The following is a 21,553-nucleotide window of genomic DNA, read 5'->3' as shown; positions in this document are numbered from 1 at the left end:
ACATAAATACTGTGCTATGCTCAATATTCTACCAATTATTATTTGGCTTAAATGAGACATCATTGGGAATTGTATAATGCTTTCTGTATATTTAAAATACCTTATACTACAAGAATACAAGTAAGGAATTTAGAGAATTTAAAGCTAGTTTCTTACTTTCCTTCCTCTTCTCAAAAATATCAGACAGTGGACAATATATCAGAGTAGACAATATTCCAATAAGATTCCATCTTTATCTCAGGAGATAAGGAAAGGCAAGAGTCAGAGAAAACAATGAGAGGGACACTCAAGAGTTGACATGGCAGAGGGTGGTTTCCTGGAGTCAGATATTTAAGAATGAGCATGTATCTAATCTGTTTCTGGACTGGAGTTAAACTTGGATCAGAATTTTTTACTCTACAAAGATGTCTATTTGCACATTTTTATTTTGTTTTCCTTTAATTTTAGGGTTTCATTAAAAAAAATTAACAACTACGTAATGCAGGGACTGAGAAAGAAGAGTTTGTCCATCCTCTAGTAAACACAGAGGGCAGGTCACCAGAATCTTAGAGGTTAAGGTTCATTGTGGTAGTTCCCATACCAGTTCCCAACCAGCTCCCAGCGCTGGGAAGACAACAAAAATCATCACCTGAATTATTAGGATGTCCCAGAGTCTCAGCAAAAACCTAATCCAAATCACCTCTTTGGGCTTCCCTCATAGCTCAGTTGGTAAAGAATATGCCTGCAATGCAGGAGATCCCAGTTTGATTCCTGGGTCAGGAAGAGCCCCTGGAGAAGGGATAGGTTACCCATTCCAGTATTCTGGCCTAGAGAATGCCATGGACTGCAAAGAATTGGATATGACTGAGCGACTTTCACTTTCTTTCAAACTACCTCTTTAGTTTTTGGAAGTGCCATGAAATTTACTTTAATAAAGAAAATAATTCTATTTAAGTTCCTTTAATGACTAACTCTACCTCTGAAATATATCTTATCAAAATAAGCAAGTAATCTTCTCCATGGGATCCCACAAACATTTTCTAAAGTATTTATTTCACTAAGATTTGCACAGCAAAAAGAAGAAAGAAATAATATATAATGCATGTCGCAATCACTGTTTGGGATTTCTGTTTACATTACTAACTGAGGTGAATATTGATAGGTTGTAGACAAAAGTATACAACTGACAGTTGTCCTCACTTGACAATTTCTTGCCCTCCCCTGGATCTAGTCTTTTCTCACATCCTTCAGAAGAGACAAGCATCTGTTCTAGGATTAGACCGGAAACTGTGCACATCAGTCTAACCATTACCCTTGGAAAACTTTAAAAAAAATGTATCACTTCACATCAGGTTAATTTCAACTTTAAGTTGAGAAGCATTAAATAAATCATGAGTATCTTAAAGAAAGTGAAAGTGAAAGTGAAGTCGCTCAGTTGTGTCCGACTCTTTGCAATCCCGTGGAGTGTAGCCTACCAGGCTCTTCTGTCCGTGGGATTCTCCAGGCAAGTACACTGAAGTGGGTTGCCATTTCCTTCTCCAGACATGAGTATCTTAGAAGTGAAGTCACTCAGTCGTGTCCTACTCTTTGTGACCCCATGGATGGAAGCCAACTGGGCTCCTCCGTCCATGGGATTTTCCAGGCAAGGGTTGCCATTTCCTTCTCCAGAGGATCTTTCCGACCCAGGGCTCGAACCCAGGTCTCCCGCAGTGCAGGCAGACGCTTTACCATCTGAGCCACTGAGTATCTTAAGGCTAACTCAAAAGGAAGCATCTAGGTTTTACATGACATGATTAAGACTGCCCTCTGTTGGAACAGAAGAAAAAAAGAGGAAATTGCAGTGCTATGGGAATTACCTTGCTATGTTTCTTTTCCCCATGTATCTAAAGTGAAACAAACATACTCTAGAAAGAAAAACAGTAGCATGTTAGTCCTATATTACCATACTTTGCATTTTAACAAATAATATTTGAAAATTCATGTGTTACAAAGAATGGCCTATTTAAAATCATATTACAATAATATGTTTTGGTATATACAAATAAATATACAACCACCAGCCACATTATATCACTCTACATTTATTTGCTACAATTACTTCAGCACCAAAAAGTCTCAGGTCTTCATATACAATTCTAATGACATATTTTTAAAAAACGTATCAATGCAAATGATCCTTCGAGCTTCATACTGTGTGTCACAGCAAAGGTCTCTAATATAGTCATTAACACCAAAAAAGGTTCTTAAGCCCTAAAAATTGTGGCCATTGCTATATTTTTTATAATGGCATTAAACCACTTTCTAGTATAGAAAATCCCAAACATACAAAATAGAGAGGACAGCAAACCAAACCCCATATACCCAGCACCCACCAGCTTCAACAATTATCAACTCATGGCCACTCCTGTTTAACTTCTACCCCAAACAGGTCTTCTCTCCTCCCTCCACACTTACTACCTCCTCCATATTTTTAAAGTAAATCCCCAACAACATCATCTATTTTCATTAGTGAATATTTCAATATAATTAAGAGTAGTGTTTTTTTTTAATCCTGCTTTGTTTGCAAATATTTTCTCCAAATGTTTTGCTGGACATGCACATACAATATCATCAGTTCAGTTCAGTCGCTCAGTCATGTCCGACTCTTTGCAACCCCATGAATCGCAGCACACCAGGCCTCCCTGTCCATCACCAACTCCCGGAGTTCACTCAGATTCATATTCATCGAGTCAGTGATGCCATCCAGCCATCTCATCCTCTGTCATCCCATTCTCCTCCTGCCCCCAATCCCTCCCAGCATCAGAGTCTTTTCCAATGAGTCAACTCTTCGCATGAGGTTGTATACTATTTATTTTAAAATGTATTTAGAAATTACACTTCACTCTAATTTTTATTTTACCTTTCAATAAAATAGCTCAGCAAACAATACAGGTCAAGTTCCCCCCTCCACTTAGGAAAAAATGCTAGCTTTTTTCCCCTCAAGTACCTTGGAATATATATACATATACACACAAACACACATTTCTGAAGTGGGTAGAATTACTTGGCTCTATCTAAGGGTACACATTCTAAACTCCAACATTTAAGGGGCTCCATTAACCCAGCATCTGCTCTAAATGAATGATTAGGACAGCTGGTGCCACTTCCAGTTTTCCAGATCACACAAAGATTCCAGATGGTCTGCAAAGATGGGCTATTATTAGCTAGAGTTTTCTATAATACCACAAGTATTTCGTTTACATGTTTTTCTTCTATGTGTGAAGAAGCTATATGTCAACCTATAAACTATGAAAATAGTTTAACACTCCCTACATTATGTACAAATATGCTGATGAAAACAAAAAGGAGTAATATTTCATTAACTATAAACATTAAGCTCCCAAAAATAAGAGGAAATTTTATGAAAACAAGACAACTTACTCTAGAAGTACGAGAATGTTTATGAGCTCCTGGGGAGATACCTTGTTCCAGTAAGTTAAGAGTGTATCTGAAAATAGAATAAAGTGTTACAGCTTGAAATAGCAGAAACCATAACAGCAAATAGTAATAGCACAGTGAATTCCAAAGTACATAACTTTAGTTTCAATGACCATCAACTCATAACCAGTTCTGTCTCATCTGAATCCTGCCCTCCTATCTCATCTCACTGCCCAATACCCACAATACACTCTATTGAATTAATTCCAAATATACTGCTTAATCTGTAATTATTTTCAACTATAACATTATTTTTATTTACTTTATAAATGTACTTTTCGATGGCTTATCATAACTGAAGACAGGAAGCGAAGTAGACCTGGGATTTTTCCTAAAATTTTATGCAAAATGGTGCATTTATGTGCATTGTTCCGAAGGTAGGGTCAAGCACGTTTGCCTGCTACTCAAAGGACTCGGAGAACCAAAAAGTTTGAGAACTTGAGAGGAAAAGTGATAACTTATTATCCTCCTCTTTGGATTATTAACCCTGAAGTTCTAGCAATATAGATACATACCACACAGATTCATGAAACAACTATTTTAGATATAAAAGCCCCAAACCTATATCACATATACTTCTCTTCTGAGTTTTTTTTAATTTCAACACACTCACTGAAACTTTTTTAAGAGAAAAATATTACCCCCACTTAACCTTCCATTCCGTTTTTTAACCTATTCAGATATAGCTAATGGTGTCAGCAGTTTCACTTCTAAATTTTGAAAACCTAGTAAAAGTGTTACTCAGTCGTGTCTGACTCTTTGTGACCACATGGACAGTAGCCTCATTGGACTCCTCTGTCCACGGAATTCTTCAGGCAGGAATACTGGAGTGGGTGGCCATTTCCTTCTCCAGGGGATCTTCCCGATCCAGAGTTTGAACCTGGCTCTCTCACATTGCCGGCAGACTCGTTACCTACTGAGCCACCAGCAAAGCTCTAGGATGGATCGCAACAGTAATCAGTTACAGAATTGCCAGTCTCCCGAGAACCTCTAAATCTAGGAATGGACGACTAAGCAATGTTGCCTAAATGGAGGGGTGACAGGAAGGAGAGAGTGCATGGCTTTTGACTTTACGTCTAACTTACTAATGACCATGGGTATTTGTGCTTCTCAATGATTATAAAACACTGACTGTCAGGAAGAAAGATGCTAAAATTGGGTCAAGTAAGTCTGTTTCAAAAATAAAGCAAGGGGTATGTTCCAAGCCCCCCCCCCCCCTTTTGGGATGCACTTCAGCTCAGCGGGGCTTTCCCAGAAGTCACTGCGTTTCCAGTCTCTCGAGTCTCCAGTCCGGCACAGGGTGGCTGGAAGGCGCCATCTTCCCTCCCTTGTGCTTTCGCTCTTCTCGGCAAAAGGAGGCTGGTGTCTCCTTCCTGCCCCCCACCTACGTCCTGCTGTCCACCCCTGAGCCATCTTTGATCCATCCTCTCACCCATCCGGTGCCCTGAGACCACTTCACAGGTCTGTAGAAGAGGTGAAACTCTCGATCGGTCCGCGGCCCAGTTCTAGTTAACGGCCCTTCCGCCATTTTTTGGTGGTGCCTGTCTCCACTGTTTCCCAATCCCAGTCAGAGAATCAAGATGAACGCGGGGGATGTGGGTGAAGAAGACAGGGAAAGCGGGCAGAGCTCTTCCGAAGAAGATAAAATGCCGAAGGTTAGCCTCTGTGATGTGTCTTCTGAAGAGTTTAAAAAAACCTGGCTAACACTTAAAGAGCTCCATGACAGAGAGTTACGCCGACTTCAGGGGAAAGTAACCAGTTTGAGGAAAGAGCGGTTGTCAGACGGGAGGTGGACAGGCTCCATATCCAGAATTAAAGAGTTGACGCAGCAACAGAGAGCCCTGAATGACACTATCCATGACCTGCGAGGTCCGTTAAACGCCAAAGTATGTGATCGCTGTACAGTAAACGAAACGTACAGAAATACGCTACAGCAAGAATTTTATGATATCCAACAACAAAATCTGAAGTTTATTGGTCAGCTCACAGCAGAAAGGAATAAATTAAGAGAAGAAAACAAGAAGCTTTTGGCTAGGCTCAAGAGGAAACAGCAAGAGTTTCGCAGTTCTTTTTCTGATAGTGATGACGATGTCGTCCCTGGGTCTCAAAAGAGCGAGTCAGTTATTTCGATCAGCGGCGCTCCGCCCGGACCTGAGAGGCATGTGGCTGTCAAACTGATAACGGAAACGAATACCAAACAGATGAAACCTAGAGGGAAAAAGAAACAGCCACACAGTTCCGAGCTTCAGGTTCCACTTTACAGTCAGGACGTCTTTGAGGTGCCAGAGAGCCCTCAGGAGAAGATTTCCTCTAACAGCAGTAAGACGATCACAATAAGCAGTGGCAGTCAGAAGTCGTCTAGCACTGTTCCTTCAGCGTCTACACTCGGCCCTCAAACAGTGGGTGAATTTCAAGATGACTCCAGCCTTCCCGATGCCAGGCTTGGCCATCCACAAAGCAAATCCATTTTCACACAGAGGACCTCCCCACAGAGGATCTCCACACCAAAGCGTGGAACTGAGATTGATTTCCCTCGGAGCCTTTCCAATATTTCTCCAGGAGAAGACCTACCTACTGAAATATTATCTGAAACTTCAGAGGAAAGTATGATTGACTATAGCAAAAGCATATTTTCTCCTTTTACACGGAGAGACGAAAACACCACTTTATATCTATTTCCTTTTGACTCTACTTCAAGTGCTAATGTGAAAAGACCATCATTGGGTGTTTTTCGCGTTTCAGTGAGAGAGAGCAGTAGCCAGACACCTTACAGTGAACAGTCCACAACAAGCAAGAATACGAATGGTGCTACAGCTGCAGCCCATGATGCTGATACACCACAAGGTGAAACTCAGGCTTGCACTTCGGGGTCTTCAATAAAGAGAAAAGTCAAGATACAGTTTAAAAAACAAGGGAAGTAGCCATCGCTCCATCTCTCTCTTAAGGAGACTGCTTTGCTTTTCCAAGAGGACAGTCTTCCTATCCATTCAGACTATTTAACATTTGTATTCAGACTATGTAACTGATAATTCCTGACTTTGATTCTACTTCCCAGAATATAATATACTGGCAATAAAAAGCTGGGCAAATGACTAAGACTTTGAAACAGTGACTTATTGCCAGTTAATAAAATTCAGCTACAAAGAAAGAAACTTTGTTTTCAGAATCCCTCTGCTTCTATATAAAAGTGTAGAGGTCTATCATCTTTTTGTTGAAATTAAGCTGCTAGTGTCTATGAGTCAGTGTGTGCCATGCTGAGTTGGTTTAGTTGTGTCCTAGTTTTTGCAACATGATGGACTGTAGCCTGCCAGGCTCCTCTGTCCATGGGATTCTCTAGAATAATACTGGACTGGGTTGTCATGCCCTCCTCCTGGGGATCTTCCCATCCATCGAGTCTCTTAGACTCTTGCATTGGCATGTGAGTTCTTTATTACTAGTGCCACTTGGGAAGCCCTTATGAGTCAATAAGAAGGCTTAAAAAAAAGAAAGCCAAGAGAACACCTAAAAGGCATGGACTGTACGAGTTCAACCCTGAAATACATATAAAGCGAAATACTTACTGGACTTGACAAGGTAACTATAATACTTAGACTGAGAAAGATTCAGAAGCAGATATTTTTCAGAATAAAATGAGTATGACTTTACAGATACCATACAACATGACTTAAATTACAAAAGAAGTGACACAAACTGTATATTACTTATTAAAATTTGCTGTTAAAAATCAAAAACAGAACAGAAGAAGGAAAAACCTCATTAACAAAGACCAACTATTTAGCAAGCAAGGTCAGCATTTACAAGAGGAGACCTCAAGAAACAAAACAGTCATGGTTTTACCCATAACATAAAGCAGCCAGTGGCTTGTCACTGGTTATCAGTGTGTGTGCACACGTGCACATGCGCTTGCATACATATGCAAGTGTGCACATGTGTACTGGATTGGAGGAGGGGAGAACTACTCAGCAATGCATGTCCCTCTCCTCCTTCCTTCTCTCCTCCCCCTACCACCCTCATTTTCCCTGGGCTCTGGTGGTATTCAACTCCCTTTTTCTTTACAGTTTTTCTTTTCCCTTGTATCCTTGAACCTCTAGAAGAAACAGTTATTAAGTGAATTCATGTGCCATTAAACTCACTCTTTTATATAGAGCACAATACAGTAGTTTATGGTATATTTAAAAACTTATAACACCATCACCACAGTTTCAGAATATTTGCATCATCCTTTAAAAAAGCCTGTATATAATAGCAGTCACTTTCTACATTCCCCCACTCTTTAGCTTGTGGGGAGACAAAAACAATAAGCTGTGGCTATGGTTGTTAATTTGATTCATTATTTCTTGGAATGAAATACCACCAGGGTTGAAAATTATCACCCTTTACATATTTCTTTCCCAAAACATGGAAGCTTATAACATAGTCTCAATAATCTTTGACTTTTACTCTAAATCATACATTCTAAGTAGTTGAAGATTCTAGTTTTTAAAACTGTTTTATTAATGTACTTTAGAATTAACTCTTCATATCTAGCTTTTGATGTTTTTCAATCTCTCTGGCAAGTTAACTATCAACTCATTTTATGTTTTTATATCCTGCATTGTTACAAAAAATGTTTAAAATAATACTAAGAACAAAATATAGAAAATAAGTAAAATTTACTGTATTATGATTTGATTTTTATTCTAAATCATACATTGTTAGTACTTGAAGATTCTACTTATTTAAAACTCTTTTGTTAATGTATTTTAGAATTAACTAGTCATATCTAGCTTTTGATGTGTTTCAATCTCTCTGGCAAGTTAACTATCAACTCATTTTATGTTTTTATATTCTGTATTATTACAAAAATGTTTAAAATAATATTTACTAAAAACAAAATAGAAAATAAGTAAAATTTACTATATTATGATTTGACTTTTACTGTAAATCATACATTCTAAGTGCTTGAAGATTCTAGTTATGTAAAACTGTTTTATTAATGTACTTTATTTATTTTTTTTGATGTGAACATTTTATTTTATTTTATTTTTAATTTTAAAATCTTTAATTCTTACATGTGTTCCGAAACATGAACCCCCCTCCCACCTCCCTCCCCATAACATCTCTGTGGGTCATCCCCATGCACCAGCCCCAAGCATGCTGTATCCTGTGTCAGACATAGACTGGCGATTCAATTCTTACATGATAGTATACATGATAGAATGCCATTCTCCCAAATCATCCCACCCTCTCCCTCTCCCTCTGAGTCCAAAAGTCCGTTATACACAGCTGTGTCTTTTTTCCTGTCTTGCATACAGGGTCGTCAGTGCTATCTTTCTAAATTCCATATATATGTGTTAGTATACTGTATTGGTGTTTTTCTTTCTGGCTTACTTCACTCTGTATAATCGGCTCCAGTTTCATCCATCTCATCAGAACTGATTCAAATGAATTCTTTTTAACGGCTGAGTAATACTCCATTGTGTACATGTACCAAAGCTTTCTTATCCATTCATCTGCTGATGGACATCTAGGTTGTTTCCATGTCCTGGCTATTATAAACAGTGCTGCGATAAACATTGGGGTACATGTGTCTCTTTCAATTCTGGTTTCCTCGGTGTGTATGCCCAGCAGTGGGATTGCTGGGTCATAAGGTAGTTCTATTTGCAATTTTTTAAGGAATCTCCACACTGTTCTCCATAGTGGCTGTACTAGTTTGCATTCCCACCAACAGTGTAGGAGGGTTCCCTTTTCTCTAATGTACTTTAGAATTAACTATTCATATCTAACTTTTGATGTATTTCAGTCTCTCTGGCAAGTTAACTATCAACTTACGTTTTTATATTCTGCATTACAAAAAATGTTTAATATTTACTAAAAACTAAATAGAAGATAAATTAAAATTTAACTACTCTATTATAATGGCCAAAACCCAGGTGCTTTTATGTTCTTCACTTCTGCTTGCTCTTTTTTTTTAAAAGAATATTTATTTGGCCACACAGGGTCTTAGGTGCAGTATGTGGGATATATTTCCCTGTCCAGGAATTGAATCCGGGACCCCTGCATTGGCAGTGCAGCGTCTTAGCTACAGGGAAATCCCTAGGTTTTTTGTTTGTTTTGTTTTGGGGGGTCTTTGGGGTGGTTTTATGATTGTTTTTTTTTTCTTTCTTTGTGAGAAAAAGTAGAAAAGGAACAAAGAGGAAGGAATTGTGTAAACAAAAGTGGTACTTGGAATGAGATAGAACCTTCTGATTTTACTTCCAAAGGACATGCAGTTTATGAAAATCCTTTGCTTATATTCTATTATATATGGTAAAGAGGAAATGGTAAATTATAAATAATACAATTATACATCAAGGTAAAGAGAACAGCCTGGAAAAGAACCTGACACCATACAAATCTGTATAATGGTCCTGTGAAGATAACGACAACATTCCTTACCCTCAAAGAACCCTTTCTGTCTTTTTGTTTGCATTTGATTTTGTAAATCCTGGGTCAAATAAAAGCTACAGTGTTAAATATGACTTTTGGTTATTGTTATTTTCTTCTGTTTACCTTGGTTATTTAATGTATTCTATGCTCTGCATGAAAAAAAATACTCTAGCACTTCTAAAACTATTGCCTCACTTTAGTAAGTAAGTGTTGGTCTCAGTCGTGCCCAACTCTTTGCAACCACATGGACTGCAGCCCACCGGGCTCCTCTATCCATGAGATTCTCCAGGCAAGGATACTGGAGTGGGTTGCCATTTCCTTCTCCAGGGGATCTTTGCAACCCAGGGATCGAACCCGGGTCTCTTGCACTACAGGCAGATTCTTTATCGACTGAGCCACAAGGGAAGCTTTAGAAATTAATTTTAAAGAAAAAAAATTATTTCAAAGAATCAAACCTGTATGATGGAAATGAATCTATTCTAAGTTAAAATATAGGAACATTCTAAGGTCAAAGTCTTCAAAGTTCTGTTTGTAATGTGCCTATGTCCTACATGCAGATCATGGTCAAATATTTGTTACATGAACTTGTGAACCTGTGACAGTGGAGTACAGTCTATGATTAATATGCTGGTAACTCACCTTCAGAAATCATTTTTACTATATACAAATAGCACATCAAGAGGCTTCTGATTTCATATTGATCCAATCGGTTATACTGGGATACACTATTCCTTGTAGAACTCTGCCGAGTCTGTAATACAAAGATAAGGCTTTTGAGAAATAATACTGGTATTTTAGCTTCCCATAGCCTTTAACTCAATAACTGTTTTAATTAGTCCTGTTTGGGAAACTTCTAAGCACGTCACAGATAACCACATTTGGAAGGTAAATGGGCTGAGTCTTTGTTGCTACTGCACCTAGTAATATCACTGGAAATTATCTTGCAGTCTTCATCAAGATATGGCCATGAATATACTGTGTATTCCCTAAGTCCTGTGTTTTAAGGTAATGTTTTAAATCATATGTGGGTATTCTAGGAAAAATAGCTTTTATGTCAAGGAGAAACTTACATTTTAAACCTTTTAACTTGAATCTCTCATTAAGAGTTTATTAAAATTCAACTTCTAAATAATAGTTCAGAAAAATCTATCTTAAAAGGAAGCTTAATGATATTACAAGATAATTTTACTAAGGACCCAGTAATACTTCAAAATTGGAGCCTCTACAAAGTAGTGATGTTCCTATTATTTAGTGACTTTTGTTTAAATATCAGTTAAGCATGACAAGATCTGACTTATTCGAGGATTTATATAAATACGGTAATAACAATGTCCTAAAGAATTTACCCTTGTTAGAAACCAATGCTTTCAGCTGAGCTAACCTGGGCTGAGGCTATACACTTACCAATGTAGGAGTTACTAAAAACTTTTACTTGGAACAAAACATCTAGGTTCTGAATGCTTGCTAGCTGTGTGACTACTGGCAAGTCATTAACCTCTTTGTCCTTAGTGTGACTTACCTATGACAGTATCTGTTGTCTTATTTCTAAATGGTGTGAAATAAGAACTTTATGATTAAATAAAGTCCATGGGGTAGCAAAGCGTTGGATATGACTTAGCAAATGAACAACAATGGGCAAAGACTCAAGGGAGTATATATAGAGTGGTTCTTAAGGGGGTGGTTCCCAACCAGCAGCATCAGCATCACCTGGGAACTTAGAAATGAGCAGGCCCCCAGACTGACAGAAACAGGATGAAGCTCAGCTATCTATTTTTATAAAGTCACCCAGATGATTCTGATACACAGTGAGAACACCATGATCTAGGAGAAGAAGTGCTGAAATTAGAAAACTTGGGTTTGGGTCTGGCACTGCCATAGTTGTGTGTCTGTCCTAAGTCACAATCCCAGTTTTCATTTGTAAATTGAGAGTTGGAATTTATTATTTTTATGGACCCTTCTAACTAATTTTATATGGTTCTATGATTTCATGTAGCAGCATGATAAGGCTTTACTGGTCTAAAATGAGGTTTCTCTATCTCAAGGCTGACCTATCCCAAACTTTAATGTTAGGTTTGAAACAATCTTATGGAAAAGTTAGTATATTCTGATTAAGTGATTCTGGGATGTTGAGATTATCAATTTGGGGACCTAATTTTTTTTTATCCCAAGTTAAGGTCATTATTCTTAGAAAAGAATAAAAAGCTGAATTAATCCTGCCAGGGAGTGATTTAAGTGATAAGGATATATTAGGCATTTTAAACTTGAACCTTCCCTCTCTAGAACAGGTTTACAGATTCAAAGTTAGAACTCTGAAAGATGAATACCTTATCCTCTATAAACAGTTTTTAAGATATCCAAGTAGCAGCTGCCAGGATAGGAAAGAACTGCTACATTATGGGATACTTTTTACAGATATAGTATAGACTACAGGAGAGTAGAGAGCTCCTTATTTACATAAAAAGAAAGACTGTTATAGTTAAAACATCACCAGGGTTAACCTATATATTTTAGGGTCTTACATTTTCACCAGTGCTGCCCTGATCTGGAAATCCGGTTGCTCCTTCTGGGATGAGGGAACCTCTTGAATCTTCCCTCTTAATTCCATGTCCGTTTTGAAAAGACCCATAAGCTGGAAAAAGCCAAGTCCTTGTTAGCAACAGGAGGAACTGTCAAAAATAGTTTGAAAAATAAGTACCTGGTTAATTGGGCTTCCCAGGTGGCACTAGTGTTAAAAACCTGCCTGCCAATGCAGGAGGCATAAGAGATGCAAGTTGGATCCCTGGGTTGGGAAGATCTCCAGGAACAGGGCATGGCAGCCCACTCCAGTATTCTTGACTGGAGGGAGGAGGACAGAGGAGCCTGGCAGGCTACAGTCCATAGGGTCACAGAGAACTGGACACGACTGAAGTGGCTCAGCACCAGGTTAATTTTGGTAAAGTCATATTTTAAGAAATGTAAGCAATTTTATTAATTTATTTTTTTACCTCGAAACACTTTTAACATTATGAAACTACAAGAAATTCCTTGGAAGTCATAAAATAAAGGCAAACAACGAAGTAATTTTATAGATAAGGAATCTTTGGCCCAGAAAAGGGAAGTGTCTTGTCCAAGACTGGAGACAGATAAGAGGATTGGAAACTAGTGTTTTTCTCATTATCCTCCATTTTCTTAGTATACTAAGCTACTTTTTTATATAAGCTGAAACAAGGAAACCTAAGCAAAGAAACATGGCTACAAAGTGTGAGTCAGATTTTATTTAAACTTTAGTAGAGATCATGCTATATATAGTTTTTATCACAAAATATTTCAAAAAATATAGAAAAGTATAGGGTACATTTCTAGACAGCCATACCATGTATAATCTTTAAAGGAAGGACTTAATTACCAGTGTCTTTGTCAGTGCTCAGACTCCCTCTATTTGTAGGTGAAGTGAAGCCACATGCAAACTCATCCCTGGATGCCTGTAACACAATGTGATATCTCTGTCACTTAAACAAATTTGTACACTAGGATAATAAATTGGAATTAACAATGAAAGGGTACCCCAATTTTAAACAAAGCTCACTGCGAAAGTCTAAATCAGGTATCAGTACTGGTATTTAGGTGACTTCTCTTTTAAAAATGGATCCAAGTATACTGTTATAACTATGACCTCTGGCAAAGTGATACAACTCTAGGTGGCTGGTAAAAGCTGCAACTCGTGTGGTCTGAACATGGTTCCATTCTCCTCCTTGAACCAAAGGCAATACTAGAAGGAGAGGTGTGACCAGAGGCCCTACATGAACTTGAGCTGCAAAAGAAAGAACAGGTAAGTAAAATATTTCCACATATCACTTTCGAATGTTGTGGAGTGAGCATAAGCATGAGTGACTGTGAAGAAAGGCTCGCTTGACACTCGCTTGACACCAGGTAGGTGATGCAGTATCTGCATTTAGCTGATTTACATAATTGGGAGCTACAGGCAATCAAGCCCTCAGTGAGGCTTAAAAAAAAGCAGCTTTCTCAGGAACCCAGGGCAGGCTTGACAAATCTGCAGACATTCATTATGGGGAATTTCCAAAGGAAGCTGTGAGGAACACAGTTTTACCTGCCACCCACTCAGCTACTGAACACGTGATGGGGATCTTTGGCCATACAGAGCACGGAGTGGGGCTAGGGCAGGAGTTATTCACCCTACTGGGCAAACTATAAAGTATACACCACATTTTAAAATGGTGACTGGTCAAATGGAGCATGTCTGGAAGATTGTAACCGAGAAGTAAAGGGTTTGAAACAACAAATGATGACGTGGAGCGAGCTGGTCTGGAGAAAAATTTAGAAGGGACATGTATGAAGGGGTATTGTGTGGAGGTAGAAGTGGATGTGCTCTGTGTACCTCTAGAAGGCAAAACCAGGACAAGTGGATAGAAAATTGTGTAGATCAGATGCAAGAAGGAAAGTTTTAAATACAACTATGGCAAAAGGTTGTTTTTGCCAAGTGGGAGACTGATCATCTCCAATGTTCCTTGCAACTCTAAGATTCTAAGGGGAGAAAGAAAACACAGACCAACCATGATGAGTTAAAAGCCGCTCACCAGAAGTGCTGAAACAAGGCTGTCAAAGGGAGGGAAGAGGTGAAGGAATATAGTTTAAAGCCTGGAGCCTAACATTTTGGAAAGTGAATGTTTTGTTCAGTTTTCCAGTTGAATAAATAGATGAAGGCATATAACAGCAGCAAATCTTAAAAACAACACACTGAGCACAAGGGATTCTTGGTGTTCCCTTGGACCTTATTACTCAAAGTGTAGTCCTTAGACCAGAAAGAGCCAAAAGTTTGTTTGAAACGTATAATCTCAAATTCCACCCCAGAGTTACTACATTAGAATTTGTCTTAATTCCCTAGATGATCTATATGCACATTAAGATTTGAGAAGTACTGTTACAGGAAAGAGAATAAATTTATTTTTTTTTTTTTTAGACTGGCAATTCAATTCTTACATGATAGTATACATGATAGAATGCCATTCTCCAAAATCATCCCACCCTCTCCCTCTCCCTCTGAGTCCAAAAGTCCGTTATACACAGTAAAATGTTGTAAAAGGTGAACTATTGAGACCATACAGCATATGACCCTCATTCCAAATGCAGTCAATAAACCAGGATAAAATGCCAACAGAAACACATGACTACTTACAGAATTAGGCATGGCTGCACAAGAATACAATGTATCTCGACCTGCTAATCGCTGTATATTTTCCAAAAGCAGTCCGACAAATGGGAGGTACAACTGTGCTATTTTGGCTTGTTGGTTCTGCAAAATAATTATCAAAAGCTTAACCATCTGAGCCACCAGAGAAGTAAATAAATATATAATATGTATATATTACACATAAAGTTGGCTCCATCTATCTGTTTAAAGACTAAAAGGGACCTAATATCCATAACAAATCAATGAAGCATGAGTCTATTTATACTCATAGTCTCAAAACGAATTACCAGAGAACTCTGTTGGTATTTGCATTTATATACAATATAGTCAAATCACATCCCTCAAACATCACTATATAAAAGGCAAAAGTTTATTCTTTTAGACAGCAGTTGACTTATAAAGCAGATTGTATTAGTCCTGTCCTTTAACTCCGGTGAGGGTTGAGTATGATAAGAGCAAGAATCACATCTGTCTTGTTCACTGCTTCATCCTCTGTGCCTAGGCACACAGGATATGGTCACTATACATTAACTGAATGAATGAATAGATGGAGCAAGTAACAAAATATTCCTTCCAAAAATAAGTTTTGCTTTGACTCAAGCTGCAATTAAAATAATGTGATCTTGGCCCTCTAAATCAATTATTCAACATGGGAGATTGATCTTTGTAAATATCCAAGTAAACCTGGACACCAGTAGTCTTAATTAATGTGGTACCTCTTATACTAATTTATGTACTGCTTTTCTCAGCTATAGTCCTTGTCAGGTGTTTATAATCATTCAAATCAGCAAAAACAGTGGTGATGGCACATGAGCTGCCCTCCATATGTCAGCACTTTGGGAGACTTATATAAGGCATCTAGGGTACAATGGTTAACCAACAGAATTCAGATCAAAAGTATCTCTTAGTTCCTTTAATTTGCATTTATTCTTGAAACTGAATAATTTTTCATATGTTAATCGACCATTTGTACTTCTCTTGTGAATTTCAGGAACTCTTAATATATAACATATATGTGCTAACATATAACCCTAATCAAGAATGTCTCTACCACTTAGGTCTGGGCTGGGTCCCAGGAAATTTCCCTAGATGGTCGTGCACAGAGGTTTGAGAACCACTGATCTAGTTCAACTTTCTGATCAAGACAAGAGCAACCTGCACCTGCATCTTTGACAGATGACTAGTTTTTAAACTTCTTAAACACTTCAGCACTTTCAGAGGTTCTGTTAGAGAAATCCTTAAGCTGTTCTACCTGCTAGATATAGTTCAGCCTTTTGGATCTACAAAGAGTAAGTCCACTTCTACTTTATACAGTAACCCTTTAAATATCTGGGGACACATCACGAATTGTCTTAATTCACTCTTCACAAAGCTAAGTAGCTGTTATTATTTTATTTTTCATATGGCTTTGGTTTCAAGAGTTTCTACCATCATCATCACCATTTTTTGGCAGTTCTCTAATTTTCCAGTGTCCTACTATGGTTTTTCCAGTGGTCATGTATGGATGTGAAAGTTGGACTATAAAGAAAGCTAAGTGCCAAAGAATTGATGGTTTTGAACTATGGTGTTGGAGAAGACTCTTGAGAGTCCCTTGAACTGCAAGGAGATCCAACCAGTCCATTCTAAATGAGATCATTCCTGTGTGTTCATTGGAAGGACTGATGTTGGGGCTGATGCACGGGGATGACCCAGAGGGATGTTGTGGGGAGGGAGGTGGGAGGGGGGTTCATGTTTGGGATCGCATGTACACCCGTGGTGGATTCATGTCAATGTACGGCAAAACCAACACAGTATTGTAAAGTAAAATAAAGTAAAAATAAAAATTTAAAAAAATAAAAATAATAAAATAAATTAAAAAAAAAGGACTGATGCTGAAGCTGAAACTCCAATACTTGAGCCACCTGATGCCAAGAACTGACTCATTTGAAAAGATCCTGATGCTGGGAAAGATTGAAGGCAGGAGGAGAAGGGGACGACAGAAGATGAGATGGTTGGATGGAATCACTGACTCAATGGACATGAGTCTGAGTAAACTCTGGGAGTTGGTGATGGACAGGGAGGCCTGGCGTGCTGCAGTTCATGGTGTCGCAAAGAGTCGGACACGACTGAGCAGCTGAACTGAACTGAACTGACTTAATATTTGAGTACTCTTGCCTGGAAAATCCCATGGACGGAGGAGCCTGGTAGGCTGCAGTCCATGGGGTCGCTAAGAGTCAGACACAACTGAGCGACTTCACTTTCACTTTTCACTTTCATGCATTGGAGAAGGAAATGGCAACCCACTCCAGTGTTCTTGCCTGGAGAATCCCAGGAATGGAGGAGCCTGGTGGGCTGCCGTCTATGGGGTCACACAGAGTCAGACATGACTGAAGCGACTTAGCAGCAGAGTCTAGGAGCACAGATTTTGAATTTTAGATACACATGAATTCCAGCCCTCCTGTTACTAGTGACTTGATTGTAATCAAATCACTTAACCATAGTTTTCTCTTTACTAAAATGAGGATAATAACAGTAATATAAATTCATATGAGCTAATATTTAATATAGTGTCTGGCATATACTGAGTCTTCAATAAATTTTTAGCTATGATTATTAATATTATAGCTTGTAGATGGGATTTCATTTCAGTTCAGAAACTGAGTGATTACTAGGGAAGGAGACACTACACCCTTAGGTGAACAGGAACACAGGTAAAACACATGCAATCAGGGCAAACACGTTAAAAGTTTTGTCTGCACAAAAGACAGAAAACCATCTAAGAATCTATTAACAGAAGACAGGTTAAATAAATAAAATAAGGTGTATTCATATGATAGCATACTATGCAGATTTTTTAAAAAATATAGATTTAATCTTCAGAATATATTGTTATGTGAAAAAAACAGGTAATGGTTTCTATTTTATATATATGTGTGTGTGTGTGTGTGTTTGTGTATAGGCTTGTGCATGAATAAAATAGAAATTTATAAAGGAAACTGATAAACAGTAGTTGCTTCTAGAGAGAAGAATTGAGGCATGGAGGTAAGGAATGAGAGAGAGGCATTTTGATTTTTTTTTTTTTTACCATGTATGTAGCTTATTATTTTAAAAAAGGAAAAAAAAATGTCAACAGTCCAAGTAGAAATTGCAATTCTTTGGTTGTCAGTACCATTTGCGGTGAGTACAGGAACAGATATACACCCCAGAATAAATGTTAGATTTTGAGCATTCTGGTTCTGAGCAGGAAAGATATCTCATGGTATGTTTAGCAAATAAGGAGAGCTCCCAAAGCAGTTTAAGAGTAGCATGTAACAGGGACCAGTGACATCTCCATAATGTCATTAAAAGAAAGGCTGAGGAGTGGCAACATGGTTGGAATGCAGGCCTGGGTGGGATACTAGGACAAGTAGTCTCAAAGCAGCCTTTCCACAGGAAGCATTTTTTCTTGACTGTATTTCTATTTGGAAAACCAAATGGAAATTATTGGGGTATAAAGCTCCCCTCTGCCCTTACCTTGGCATCATTCTTAATGGTGAACATGTTTTAAGTGAATGTATTTGACAAATGACCTCTTACTCAGGCCAACTGTGAGCTCTTTGGATCAAACACAGAAAGGAATTGAAGCTCTGATTGAGAAGCCCCATTAAACAAAGTTTTATTGGGGAGAATCTTATACTCAATTAAAACCTGTCAGAAGATTTTGAACAAAGAAGGGGCTTTAAAAATCCCTAAAAGGGTAATGTGGTGGGTATTTCAATGTTTCCCACAGTCTAAAACCTCAAAGAAAACCCATGCATCTGTGGGCACCTTATCTTTGAGAAAGGAGGCAAGAATATACAATGGAGAAAAGACAGCCTATTCAATAAGTGGTGCTGGGAAAACTAGACAGCTACATGAAAAAGAATTAAATTAGAACACTTCCTAACACCATACACAAAAATAAACTCAAAATGGATTAAAGAACGAAATGTAAGGCTGGAAACTATAAAACATCAAATACTCAAACAGGCAGTGTTATTTACAGATAACAATAGTGGTGTGTGTGTGCATGTGTGTACATACACTGTTCTCAGAATTTTAAAAAGTTAATAATGTACAAATATATGATATAAAATATTTAAAATTCTACCTCTAGGTGAGACACAAGTGAAATCCCATTTTCTTTCACTTTCCTCTGAAGACACAAGGGGAAAAAAGACAACTTGCTGCTTCAAGAACAGGAAGTTCATTTTGTAATTTACCCACAAATTTTTTGAAATCATAGCTAAAGACATTTTCTTTCACATTGTATAAGACCCTTTTTCCCACTACTAGTAGGCACAAACAGACCACAGCAATAACTGGCACTTTTAAAGATTTGACAAAGCTTGGTTGGAATGGAAGACTTTAAGATATCTTTTCATTTGATACATTATTTTGGCTAATTTCTGTTAAGTCAATGCCAACATTCACAAAAAAGAAAGCAATGCAAAATAGAGTAGACTACACTAAATGTGAATATGTTATCATAATGTGAAAAAACAATGCAAACCACAGTACATAATAAAATCTTAAAGCTAAGGCATTTAAATGTAGTTTAGGCTAGAATTACATGAAGAAAACTAGCAAAATTTGCAAGTTAAACAAATCTTTGTAATTAAAGAAATATAATTGGATACAGCTGGCAGGCTTATTCTTTTTTTTTTAGGATAAATAGGAATACTATAGAAAAAGAATAAAATCCATCTCCAAGTCAGCTTTCCAAAGTAATCACAAAATAAATGACATAATGACTTTATTTAAATTTGAATATAAAAATGAAGGAACAAATTATTATGAAACAATATGATATTACCCTGAGCCATCTGGTAGCAAGTAAGTTAGTTCAGTCAGTTAGTTAGTCAGTTCAGTCGCTCAGTCACGTCTGACTCTTTGCAACCCCATGAACCACAGCACGGCAGGCCTCCCTGTCCATCACCAACTCCTGGAGTTTACCCAAACTGATGTCCATCGAGTTGGTGATGCCATCCAACCATCTCATCCTCTGTCGTTCCCTTCTCCGCCCACCTTCAATCTTTCCCAGCATCAGGGTCTTCGCAAGTGAGTCAGTTCTTGGCATTAGGTGGCCAAAGTATTGGACTTTCAGCTTCAGCATCGGTCCTTTCAATGAACACTCAGGACTGATTTCCTTTAGGATGGACTGGTTGGATATCTTTGCAGTCCAAGGGACTCTTGAGTCTTCTCCAACACCACAGTTCAAAAGCATCAATTCTTCGGCACTCAGCTTTCTTCACAGTCCAACTCTCACATCCATACATGACCACTGGGAAAACCATAGCCTTGACTAGATGGACCTTTGTTGGCAAAGTAATGTCTCTGCTTTTTAGCAAGCTGTCTAGGTTGGTCATAACTTTTATTCCAAGGAGCAAGCGTCTTTTAATTTCATGGCTGCAAGCACCATCTGCAGTGATTTTGGAGCCCCCAAAAATAAAGTCAGCCACTGTTTCCACAATTTCCCCATCTATTTGCCATGAAGTGATGGGACCAGATGCCACAATCTCAGTTTTCTGAATGTTGAGCTTTAAGACAACTTTTTCACTCTCTTCTTTCACTTTCATCAAGAGGCTTTTTAGTTCCTCTTCACTTTCTGCCATAAGGGTGGTATCATCTGCATATCTGAGGTTATTGATATTTCTCCCAGCAATCTTGATTCCAGCTTGTGCTGGAAAGCCCAGCGTTTCTCATGATGTACTCTGCATAGAAGTTAAATAAGCAGGGTGACAATAAACAGCCTTGACGTACTCCTTTCCTTATCTGGAACCAGTCTGTTGTTCCATGTCCAGTTCTAACTGTTGCTTCTCGACCTGCATACAGATTTCTCAGGAGGCAGGTCAGGTGGTCTGGTATTCCCATCTCTTTAAGAATTTTCCAGTTTGTTGTGATCCACACAAAGGCTTTGGGATAGTAAATAAAGCAGAAGTAGATGTTTTTCTGGAACTCTCTTGCTTTTTTGATGATCCAAGGGATGTTTGCAATTTGATCTCTGCTTTTTTTTCCTCTGCTTTTTCTGAAACCAGCTTGAACATCTGGAAGTTCACGGTTCATGTACTGTTGAAGCCTGGCTTGGAGAATTTTGAGCATTACTTTGCTAGCGTGTGAGATGAGTGCAATGGTGCGGTAGTTTGAGCATTCTTTAGGGTTTAATGAAAACTGAGCTTTTCCAGTCCTGTGGCCACTGCTGAGTTTTCCAAATTTGCTGGCATATTGAGTGCAGCACTTTCACAGCATTAGCTTTCAGGATTTGAAAAAGCTCAACTGGAATTCCATCACCTCCACTAGCTTTGTTCATTGACTTCACATTCCAGGATGTCTGGCTCTAGGTGAGTGATCACAACATTGGATTATCTGGGTCATGAAGATCTTTTTTATACAGTTCTCCTGTGTATTCTTGCCACCTCTTCTTAATATCTTCTGCTTCTGCTAGGTCCATACCATTTCTGTCCTTGATTGAGCCCATCTTTGCATGAAATGTTCCCTTGGTAT

General features: G+C 38.3%; 1 protein-coding gene across 1 annotated transcript in view; it reads right to left on the bottom strand.

The window, feature by feature from the left end:
- The window catches only part of LOC138071336 (dedicator of cytokinesis protein 11), a 209,137-nt gene that overhangs the window by 52,771 nt on the left and 134,813 nt on the right, over positions 1-21,553 (bottom strand). The window contains exons 32-37 of the mRNA XM_068962866.1: positions 15,038-15,154; positions 13,250-13,325; positions 12,384-12,493; positions 10,504-10,615; positions 3,400-3,466; positions 1,836-1,883 (exon numbers count right to left, since the gene is read on the bottom strand). Coding sequence (XP_068818967.1) covers positions 1,836-1,883; positions 3,400-3,466; positions 10,504-10,615; positions 12,384-12,493; positions 13,250-13,325; positions 15,038-15,154 — 530 coding nt within the window. The remainder of the gene's footprint in view (positions 1-1,835; positions 1,884-3,399; positions 3,467-10,503; positions 10,616-12,383; positions 12,494-13,249; positions 13,326-15,037; positions 15,155-21,553) is intronic.

This window comes from Capricornis sumatraensis, chromosome X (assembly GCF_032405125.1).
Source record: "Capricornis sumatraensis isolate serow.1 chromosome X, serow.2, whole genome shotgun sequence".
Taxonomy (NCBI): Eukaryota; Metazoa; Chordata; class Mammalia; order Artiodactyla; family Bovidae; genus Capricornis; species Capricornis sumatraensis.
The sequence above is the reverse complement of the archived record's forward strand: the minus strand, read 5'-3'. Positions and strand labels throughout refer to the sequence as shown.